Source organism: Alosa pseudoharengus, unplaced genomic scaffold (genome assembly GCF_046254945.1).
Source record: "Alosa pseudoharengus isolate Yale_2024_CS ecotype anadromous, Long Island Sound unplaced genomic scaffold, YU_APseudo_1.1 YU_APseudo_1.1_scf_6, whole genome shotgun sequence".
NCBI lineage: Eukaryota > Metazoa > Chordata > Actinopteri > Clupeiformes > Clupeidae > Alosa > Alosa pseudoharengus.
Genome location: NW_027468848.1, coordinates 12938029 through 12949970, shown reverse-complemented (window position 1 = coordinate 12949970; position 11942 = coordinate 12938029). Strand labels below are relative to the sequence as shown.

The following is an 11942-nucleotide window of genomic DNA, read 5'->3' as shown; positions in this document are numbered from 1 at the left end:
TATAGTTCAATGGAACAAAAAAAGGTGCTGAAAACTTGCTACAGAAGAGAAAGTGATTCTTGAAGTTGATTCTTGAGAGAGAGAGAGAGAGGAAGGAGACATGAAACTTGTATCATCCTTTCGTATTCATGTTGTTGTGGTTCCAGTTCTGACTTTTATGGAAAGCTGGCTCAGATTTGCAAGGCTCAGGTGCCTCTCCCGGAGGAGGTGAAACACGCAACGCAACATGGAACATGAGGTCTGATCGAGGCTTCCATCTCTCAACGGGACATCATGCGGACAAATTCTGTATAGGGCAGGAAAAAAACGTGAAGTTATTGGGGAAAGAGGTAACATTTCACTTGACAGTATCGACATAAGAGTTACATGACACTGTCATGAACACATGACACTGTCATGACGCATGAAACCTAACCCTAATCCTAACACCAACCCTAACCATAACTCTAAACCTAACCCTAATCCTAACGGCTCCCACACACAGCTGCGTTCCGTCAACGCATGCCAGTGGGTGTTCCCGGCGGTAAAATGCAAATGACTTGAAGTAAAACCGTAATGTGATTGGTTGGTGCCGTCCGTAGATTGGCTTGATTGGCCGGTGGCGTCTGTCGGTGCAGCAACAGCTGAACTCCTCAACGCGAGAGGCGGGAGAAACGTGACGCAACGGACCCACAATTCAGTTCGGCAACGGATCACGTGAGTCCATGTAAAGTGAATGGGATGCGTCTCCAGCAACGCGATGCACGCAGCTGTGTGTGGGAGCCGTAACTGTTATGACAAAAACCGAATGTCCCTTAATAACAGAAGTGTTATGTCATAAACGTTTATGACTTGTTTGTGACACGTTCATGACAGTGTAATGTCACTCTTATGTCGACACAGTCAAGTAAAGCGTAACCAAGAATATATCAGTAGATGAAGAAGGACAAGGCAATATCCATGGAAATGAGTGTGGCTGATGCAAAATGGCACTTGTTTATTTACCTATATTTTACTCTCAATTAGCCAGTGGTGATGGCCAGTTTAAATAAGAACAGTGGGAGAACATGCCTAGAACTCACCCTCAAAGTCCACTCTACCATCACCATTCAAATCAATGTCCCGCAGGATATCCTCCAAATCTCTATGACCAACCTATAAGTGACAGATGACAAAACTTTAATAGTACTTTAGTACTTTAATAAATTGTAAATTGGAACATTTTCTGTTGCATATTTACATAATAATGTTTATTTTTTGTAAAGAGGAAGTCTAACGAAGGCCATTTCATTCTGGGCTCTCACCTGCTGTCCCAACAGCTTCCTCATGGCCTCTCTCAGCTCTGAGGTGCTGATCTCTCCATCTCCATTGGTGTCAAACTAAAAGGAGAAAACAGCACTCGAAGCCTTAGTTTAGCATTGGATGATAACTTCTATTTTTGCACATGGACATCTGTGCAATGTTTATTCTGACTAGATATATGTGTATACATGAAGTGACAACACTGATTGAGGTTTTTTTTCCAGAAGAGGGCTTGGAAGAGAAAGAGAGAGAGAGATGAGAGAGTGATATGTTTAGTCACAGGGTTTGCCTGTTTTACCTCCTTAAAAGCATCTCTGAGTTCCTTCACACCGATCATGTCTGCTGTCTCGGCTAGTAGTTTTGGACCCATGAGCTCTACAAAGTCATCAAAATCCACATGGCCTCCCACTGATAAAGACAGAGATCTATTAGGACATCTCTGGACACCCTTACCTCATTTTTATAGGTCAATGAATATAAACACTCAGACGTATGTGCACAAACACATGTAAAACTCACAGTTCATGTTGATCTGCTGGCTCAGTTCAATAAGCTCCATCTCCGTTGGCATGTAGCCCATTGTCCTCATGCAGTTGCCTAAGTCCTTGCAGCCAATGAAGCCATCCTTGTCTTTATCAAATTCCCTGAAGGCTTCACGCAACTCTGAAGAAATACAACACAGAGAATTTCAATACACTTTGTGTGAAAATTCATTTTTTAGGACATTCAGCATCAAACACAGCTTCACAGAAGAAGGGGGAGGTAAGAGGAAGAGGGAAAAAAGTATGACCAAGTAGAGCAAGTAACAAGAGAAGCAGTGGAATTAAATTGTCATGTATAGACCCTTTTATGGAATTTTCATTATCAGCATCATAGTTGGCCAAGACTTCCTTTTTAACATTCCATATGTTATCTTAATGCAGAGGAAGTAGATTGGGGCCCAAATAGAATGTTCAAGCATTGTTTTTGTTTACCTTGTTGAAAGGGTCCATATCACTATTGAATGACACGGTAACAATACAGTGAGCATGCTTATGTGAACGTGCAATATAAGATAATACAATATCTTGACTATTCCATACATCATCATTAAAATGCATAGTTAAAAGTTCAATGTAACCCAAGGAGCGCTCACTGGGGAGAAATCCATTTCAGGATGCCTCCCATGTGAAACCTCAGCGTTCAACATAAACAGGCCGAGAATGATGAAGAACTGCCCCCACCCATCTGAACAGCAACCAAGCCAACTCACCATCAATCTCCTCTGGCCTCAGCTCCCTGTCCTGTGAAAACAAAACAAAAAACAGCCTAGTGAGTCAATGTCATAATCAACTAAGCATATTGCGGAGAACAAATCCGCACCATGCATGAAAACCACAGCATTTCTTTCACGTAGAGCGTGCAAAATGTTTGAGCTGCTACCATTATAGTCATCTCGGCTGCTGTGAACAGGAAGAAGTCTGACTGCTCTATGCTCATCATAACGCTGTATCTATGAAGGATCTTGAGAAACCTCACGGAGCCTCAGTTTTATGGTGTGTAAGTGTGGCTCACGTCACTGGAATGTATTTTGACTGCGGTGGTCTTTGCTCTCACGGTCATAAAAGATAATAAGATCATAGTTTGGACTGCACCGTACGTCACAGGTGAGCCACCAAATCCTGGAAACAAGCACATGAACAGCATGAAAGAATGCAACCCTGGCTACAACAATGACGCGCACCTTTAAAGGAGATGCAGAGGGGAGAGACAGAGGGAGTGAGAGAGAGGGGAAGAGACACGCAGAGAGATGGAGAGGGAGAGAGAGAGAGATGGTTCCCAGAAGCCTTACAGGTTAACAACAAGGACCAGTAGTGAGAGTAAACACAAAGGCAGCGCTAACGTCAGAGCATACAAAACACATATGCACATGGACCCAGACACTCACTCTTACGCTGAGCCTTCAGCGAAAATAAACCCGTCAGGAGCCTACTTCTTATCTGCCTATATTTAGCTCCTCTGATGATGTGGGTATTGGTGATCAATACATGTTTGCTTGTACCCTCACTCAATTTCACAGAATTTCACATTTTCTCCATTCATTTGAAAGGGTTTTGTTCTGACTGAGGATAGACATGACGCAGATAAACACATGGACTCCAGGTGTCCTATTCACACATTATGGCATGTACTGTGCTGTACTTTTGAGTGCATATACATTTCTATACGAGTCTTCAAGAGCCATATCTGTGCAGGTGTTCATATGTATTAAATCTGGAAATTATGCATTTTCATGTCTGTGCATGATGCATTGAATTATATATATATATATATATATATATATATATATATATATATATATATATATATATTAGGGGTGTAAAGATTAACCGATACGTATCGGTATCCGTTTTTAACGTGTAAGATACGGCTACAACGATATGTGAAGCCCCATATCGGAATAAAACTGAAATGAACCGGTCGTTATATCGATTTACTTGTTACGAATCGGTTCACAACCTTTTCTGCTCGCTCACTCTCATTTACATTCCAAGCAGCGCGTTCATTCCACGTCCGGTTTTGAAACTATAGGCTACGTGGACGTGACGGAATTGTGGCTAATGCAGTTCGTTTTTGGCTACATTCATTGCCCAAAGTTGTCAAATGACCTCATTACCCATACATCTACTGCAACTTAAGCACGTGACAACTCGCACTCAGTCGTTTGTTTTACAGTTTTTATTCTTGTTTTTCAAAATCCAGCGCGAAATTAAACACTAAACAGCAACGATAGTCTGTAGAGTATAGCCTTACGTTAGATGAAGGGATTTCCTAAATGTTAAATAATAATTTGGCCCTTGCTAAAACGATGCACAAATGATTAGCCAATTATTTTGTTCATATTCACTCAGACTTGTGGCATTATAAGTCTACCGTTGGAACAAAATAAACCCAGAGAGTTCATTGATATGTAGGCCTAGGCCTATTTTATTCTTGTAGGCTATATGAGAAAAGTCTTAAGAGTGTCTTAAGCACTGTTTTATTTTATTTCGGTATTGTCTTACCTCAACAAGGCTACAGCTCCATGAAAACAATCAGACATAACTCTATAAAATCTATAAAGTCTATAAAAAAAATATGTTGTATTTGGCTGCTGTGTTTGACTGAAATGTAGACTATTCTTTTTTCATTTCAATACAGTATATGAAACAAACCTCAGTTTAGATAATCATATTCACACATTTTTTTTTTGCCTAATTGACAACCATGACCATGATAACTGATAATATAAAATTAATGTGCACCTTGAGCAAATGATAAAAAAATCTTTCAGAAAGCTTTCCATTCTTGAACTGCATCGAATTGCATCGAATCGGATCGCATTGAATCGTAGGCTACTGAATCGTTTTTTATAAACATGTATCTTTTCTTGTATCGAATCGTGCCCATGTATCTCGATGCGAATCGTATCGTCTTTTACATGAGAGATTCACACCCCTAATATATATATATATATGCTATAAATATATTGAGCATATATGCACAAATGTATTCCGGAATCCCTGTGTAGACTGTATGTATGTGCATATGTGCTAGTGAGTGTGACCTGTAGGAATATGTTTGTATGCCCAGACTTACGTACAGCCTTCCGCGTATTGGCCAGGCCCATGGGGAGGAAGACGCAGGCCGGACCCAGGACAACAGCATGCATGACAGAACAGCTCTGAACTAGGGCCATCAGGGGCTGCCGGAAGGGCCCGGTCCCCGGACCCCCGCCCGACCCCTCCACCTCACTGCACTGATGCGCTATTCCACACTTCCACCACTGCTGCTGGAAGACCTTTCCCCATGGGACCAGTGAGTCGGGGGTGAGGTTGATTCAGGGCAGAGACAGAGTTAGAGATGTGCAATTGTGACCAGGGCTGAAGTAATTTGAAAACATATTTAAGATTGTTTACGAGGATCCCACATAAAGTGGATGATGAAGTTTTAATGAGGATTATGAGGAGGTTGCTGGATATTATTAATGTTATTATTTGTTTTGGTGTGATCATGTGTAATAATGCGTTAAATCAGAAGAAATATTATTCAGAGATATCATTTTTTTATAAAGTGACACAGTACTTAAGTGAGAAGTAGCTAAATATTACCTTACAAAACCATAATCTTTCTACTTTACTGTCTTTTTGGGTTCACTTTTCAAGTGGGCCATCAAAACAATAAACACCACTCTAAAATCCACACCACACAGCTATGCCATCTCTTGCCGTGAATTGGGCTTGGTGAATACAAGTCAACATTACAACACTATCATCTAGAACCAGTGCCACTAATGATCATGCAGATGTGTTAGCAAAACCACTGCAAGTCAAGCAAGTATGCCATGCTTTACTGTTGTTTGTCATTTGAAAAGAGCCATTTGTTAGACTAAAACCAAGTCATGAATGCTTAGATACTAGTTTTATAATAAATGTCTTTTGCATTCATGTACAACAATAATCGGTTATACTTTACTTGAAGGCATCTACATAAGAGTGACATGACACTGTCATGAACCTGTCTTAAACATTATAAACAAGTCATAAACGTTCATGACATAACACTTCTGTCACTCACTTCTGTCAAGTGTCATTCGGTTTTTGTCATGACAGGTTAGGGTTAGGGTTAGAATTATGACAGTGTCATATCACTCTTATGTAGAAACCTAAAGTAAAGTGTTGCCCAATAATCTTCTGGAAGACAACCCAAAGAAGTTAACAGACCATAGTGACGTGAAAGCATTAGCACTGTGCCCATATTGTGAAGGAAAACATTAATGCAGAGTGAGTTTTCTTTAGGCTTCTTTCACTTCCCCATTTGTACAACACCACTCACACTCTGTCTGCAGTCTAGAGTGTAAACGCAGAGTTCATATGATGCCAGATCTCTGAGGCTAGCCAGACTGTGCTGTCCTGTCTTATTAGGGTGTCCTTTCGAGTTTTCTCCCACACAGAGCACTGGATGTGGAGATGTGTCCTGACTCCCAAACTGTGCAGTGCTATTCTGCTGTGCCAAAATCAAGAGCATCTCACGTAAAAAATTCACACAGACAAGCAAGCCTAACATTACTCTGCATTTTACTACTGTAGAACTTCCATTCATATCCATACATTAAATACTTTCACAAAAAGTAGATTGCCTCCTTTTTTATATGAATGAACTCTAGCTATGCAGTCTTCTCAAGTCTATGGTAGTCATTTTCTAATTCAGTTTAGAGTTTGAACAAATTACTCCTCCACCCATGACAAAACAGCTGCATGGGCAGAAAAATAGGACCGATCAAATCAAGTCATTTATGTATCCCTGTGCTGACAGAACAAAGATGGGCATAGCAAAGGTTCAGTTGCAATGAAACATGAATCAGTGTTGTAGCCTACACAGAGCCACGAAGCTGAAGTTACATGTTGTGACAGCTTCTGCCAGAGTTATTGTAAACACATAAAAACCTCTGTGTGGTATGCTGCCAGTTTCAAGCAGAAGGAATAGAGTCACCTGCCCACTGGTTACATTCATAGCGTTATCTTGCTTTTGCTAGTGCTATAGCTCATTATTCCTATGAAAACATGTCTTTTAATCGTGTTGGCAGACTGGTTGGTGGACGGTTACAGCTAACTATTCAAGATTGAGAGCTGGATAAAATAAACACTCATATTGGGAGACTCTGTAAGATTACAGTGCTTGCCAAAGTCATTTAACGGAGTGATATTACATCAGTGCCCATGCTCCCAAATAAATGATTCTATATTCCTGGCATTGCATCAACAGCAGTACTTGACCTTAACTCACAAGATACTCAATACACACTTACATTCAAACTCATTACAAACAACTGAAGGTCTCTACAAACAACAACAAGGTCTCTTTTTGTGTAAAATTGGAGCACCAAAGAGGTCAGCGTAAAACAAATAATAATAAAAAAAACATTGCTTGGATTTTTTTTCAGGCAGTAAAGGGCAGACGGAATGACTTTTCCACAGGGAGGATGGGAGGAACCATACTGAGATAAGACGTCTATGCACGCATTTGTAGTGAGTGCACCATCCTGTCTCCACTCCTTGTAAAATCAATGGTTGTCTTGTGACTGTCTGCGTCCTAACTCATAACATATCTGGTTATAAGGAAATTAAATTGAATTGTTGTGCATTAGCTGATGCTGTTTGAATATGTCCACAAAAGAGTGACCCACTCTAAATGCTTCCAAGAGATAACTTGAAAGATTATTTACAGGAACTGTACTCAATTTGAAAGCATTTTGTATAGAGATCCATATTTTCATTTCAATATGCCGTGCTTACAGAGAAAACAAACATGTACCTAGCTTTTGTAAGTCACAAACTGCTTATCGGTGACGATCCTCACACTTTTGACTTCAGGTTCACTTCAACTGACTATCCTCCTTATTTGCTAACTATCCTTCCATTTCTCACTTCAGCCCAATCCTTTTCAAACAACCCACTTCCTAATGCACGGGCAGGGCCAGATTTGACTAATTCGGCCCAATCCGTCTTTCTCCTCTCTCTATTCACACTCTTCCCCTCAGGACACAATGCATCAAGTTCTGTTGACTTATTCTCTTACATTTTAAGTGCACAGTCATCCAGTCCTGTATTATAAACGACTGCTTAATTATCTGGCTTTTGAGACCCACCCAGAACAGAACTAACTTGATACATTGTGTCCTGAGGGAAAGAGTGTGAACCTCTGTGTTAATCACCCTTCTCTCGTCTTCCTGCACAGAGCTTGTGGGTGAGACCTCCTCCTACCTGCCTGGTTTTAACTCATCTCATCTAGGAGATGGGAATGGGTGTTAATCTTTCATGCACTACTGTCTGACGACACTGCACGGGGAATGGGAATGGAGCCGGAGCTGAGATGTAGGGACGTTGGTCTGTGGAGTGAGACCTTCACACATTTTTGTGTGGCTTCAATTTATTTGTTGAAGCACGCTTGTGAAACGCGTTACTCACTCAGATTAAGAAAATGTCGTCACTTGTCAAATCACTGAATACAATGGGCGATAGTAAATTTTTTGTTTTCAATTTTAATAATGTTTTTATTCAATTGATTTAGTGTTGTACATGTTCTAATCCAATGTGTGTTGTCAGTGGCACAGAAGATGGCAAAGAGTTGTGAAATATACCGTAACTGGTGTTATGAGATATGCTCAAAGAAAGAGAGACACAAGAGAGAGAGAGAGAGAGAGAGAGAGAGAGAGAGAGAGTAGTGGCTGAAAAGTCCATCCTCTTTAATAAAAAAAGCACATGGCCAATTTTCCATTCATCTATCATAACAGTTTACGAAGCTGGCACTTGACACCCACTGTAAACACTCTCAGTGAAACAACACACACACACACACACACACACACACACACATACAGACATGCACAAACATATATGCACACACACACACATACACACACGCACACAAAGCCAGAAATGATTCAATTAAGATAAATAAATGTGTGTTAGTAAATAGTTTACAATGTAAAAACAAGATAGACAAACAATGTAAACTCTACAATTCTTGCTTTACTTGTTATGAAGTTTTCACGCAAGCTGAATTTGAGCTTCAGTAGAGGTGTGCGCATTTCTGCCTGACTGAAAATCGTTGCACCATCAGTCTCTGAGAATGAAAACATCTGCTAAACAAAATGCCACAAACACTTGACATATCCTCTTACCTAAAAGGAAGGCCATCATTCAGTTTCTTAGATACATATATTTAACTTGGAACGATCTTAATAAAAAAATATGCAAACCAGAATCCAGTCAGATGATATCAGCACTATGGGAGTTTTTTGTCACACTAACCATGAGGCAATAGATTAGAAAATGCTTTGAACATGTCCACAGTGGGAATGCTTTGAGTAAAGATAAGATATAAATCATTCATCTGCACAGCTCTGATTGCCAGCCCATGGAGCAGAAACAGATTAATCTGTAATTGAGCACGCCAAACAGAGTCAGAAGCAAAAGAAGCAACCGACAAACATGTCAACTGACCCAGAAAAAAAAAAACCTCCTTGTGTGAATGTGAACTCCCTATCCAGAGAGGTTAAGAAGAAGTCATCTGTTTTTCAGGATTTTTTTTTTTTAAGTGTGGATTTGTGAGATGGCCAATGTCCTCATAATCTGCGGTGGGATTATCAGATCACATTCTGAATGTACATGTTCTTTGACAGAAGCTGCCTTTCTGTCATCTAGAGCCAGACCAAACCAATGCCAGAGGATTTGTCACACATCAAACATGTGCTAAGTAAACACACACACACACACACACACACACACACACACACACACAGCACACACACACACACACACAGCACACACAGAAAGAGAGAGAGAGAGAGAGAGAGCATTCTATACAGTTTACCACATGATGATACTTTTCATTTCTATTTCTGAGATGAATTAAATCAATTCAGAGGTATTAATTGAGTAACATGAACGTGATGAATTGTGTGCACAGTAATAACGCAGATTAAATCATGCCTCATGCAAAGGTTAGATATTTGCTAATTTGTTGCTTGGGTGACACTTGCAGTAGAAACACAATGTGACACAATGTTAATACACACCATGATTTGCACCATATCGATCTACATAATGCTTTCAAGTCAGAGTAACACAAGCTTACCTTCATGGAGATATTTCCAAAAGGAGATTTAACACAGTTTCCCATAATCTATAATACAGCTGTGCATCTGTGTGTGTGTGTCTGTGTGTGTGTGTGTGTGTGTGTGTGTGTGTATGTGTGTGTGTGTGTACGTGTGTGTGTGCGCGCGCCCACACACTATGTTTGTACCTTTCTAGATGACAACAAAATTAGAGAGAGAGAAATGTCGAGAAAGTTGTGTTGGATGGCCATAAAGACCCAGGAGAGAGTGACCGAGGAGAGGAGAAGTTCATGTGAAGAGAGGACTAACTCTCTAACTAAGCAAGCCAGAGAGAGAGAGAGAGAGAGAGAGAGAGAGAGAGAGAGAGAGGGAGAGAGAGGGAGAGAGAGAGAGAGAGAGAGAGAGAGAGGGAGAGGGAGAGAGAGAGAGAGAGAGGGAGAGAGAGGGAGAGAGGGAGAGAGAGAGAGGGAGAGGGAGAGAGAGAGAGAGAGAGGGAGAGAGAGGGAGAGAGGGAGAGAGAGAGAGAGAGAGGGAGAGAGAGAGAGAGGGAACAAGGAAAAAAGAGAAAGGACGTACAGAAGAGAAAGAGACACACACACACACACACACACACACACACACACACACACACACACACACACACACACACATACACACACACACACACACACACACACACACACACACACACACACACACACACACACACACACACACACACACACACACAGAGGGAGAGCAAGAGAGATAGAGAGAGATTAAGACAGAAAGCAAGATGCAAGATGTCTAATAAAGAGGGTGTGAAAGAAAGCTGTGAACACTTGTTGATTTGCCAGCTAAGCTGTTCTTTCTCTCTGTCATTCTTTCTCCCTCCCTCCTCTCTCTCTCTCTGGCATTCGTTCTCCTTCCCTTCTCTCTCTCTCTCTCTCTGTCTCTCTCTCTCTCTCTGGCATTCATTCTCCTTCCCTCTCCACCACGCCCCCCCACCACGCCTGCTATGAGAGTGCACCGAGAGGTTAGAGATTCATTCAGACCTGGTCCTAGCACCAGGGGACCAGACCACCGAGCTAAACACTTGTGTTAAACAGACGGCTAAAAATACCACGCAGAACACACGCACCAGCACAGACCTAGACTTGTGCGTAAACAGATATGCAACAAAACGCATGCGCATACACACAGCCACACATACTGTACAACAGCCTTCCTTCCAGACAGAATATACACACCTGCAAACTTTATCAAACACGCATAAACATACTCTCATGGTTTGTTAATATTAATAGAGCCAGTGTAATGGTTTAGAAATGTTTCTTGTCCCCTAAACAAACAATTAGTCTTAACAGCTCTCTTTTAGTTCACATCACAACTTCAATTCCCACACACCTCTCTCTTTTTGCTGTTATTGTTCTTCGGACTTTCTTGCTTCTCTGTTTTCCGCACCTTCAGACCTTATCTTGTCCTCTTTCCCTGTCTCTCTCTCGCCACGTGTCTCTTCCGGCCCTCTTTCCAAATGACCTGACAGACTTGAGCTCCCTCATCTGTTTGACCCCCCCCCCCCCCCCACCCCTCAGCAACCCCGCATTCCCAACCCCCGGCTCTCACTGTGAGCTTTAGAGAGCACTGTGCATCACTTACTCCTGATGCCTATTCATTATTCATATGCTGTCAAATTAACTGATAACAAACACATCAACATACACAAATACAGATGAGTGTACACATCATGCTTGTACATTTTCAAAATGTTTGTCACATGCATACTGAATGTGTAATGGAAACCCTACATGCAACACAAACCTACTAAGGAAATATGCAATGTAGTAATTACATAAATATCCACTTGAGTGTAAATACACTCAAAGATGTTGGCAATACTCATGCACAGCTCAAATGTGATTTGTACGTATGAAACTCTACAAACACTGCTGTGGAGGTGATAAAGTATGTAAAACATTCACACACATATTGCACATATTATTCAAACACATAAGTGCACAGATGAAATACCCTTGCACAAAAT

At 41.1% G+C, this 11942-nt stretch overlaps 1 protein-coding gene across 3 annotated transcripts in view; it reads right to left on the bottom strand.

Moving 5' to 3' along the window:
* Positions 1-260: 260 nt before the first annotated feature.
* The window catches only part of LOC143105895 (calcium-binding protein 1), a 19702-nt gene continuing 8020 nt past the window's right edge, over positions 261-11942 (bottom strand). Inside the window, exons 1-7 of one of the 3 annotated variants that reach the window (XM_076270030.1) lie at positions 9940-9984; positions 2534-2564; positions 1801-1944; positions 1580-1689; positions 1284-1358; positions 1062-1134; positions 261-286 (exon numbers count right to left, since the gene is read on the bottom strand). In XM_076270030.1, coding sequence (XP_076126145.1) covers positions 261-286; positions 1062-1134; positions 1284-1358; positions 1580-1689; positions 1801-1944; positions 2534-2564; positions 9940-9984 — 504 coding nt within the window. Of the gene's footprint in view, positions 287-1061; positions 1135-1283; positions 1359-1579; positions 1690-1800; positions 1945-2533; positions 2565-4906; positions 5377-9939; positions 9985-11942 lie in introns of those variants that run through there. The other 2 variants (XM_076270029.1, XM_076270028.1) reach the window with 2 other exon arrangements.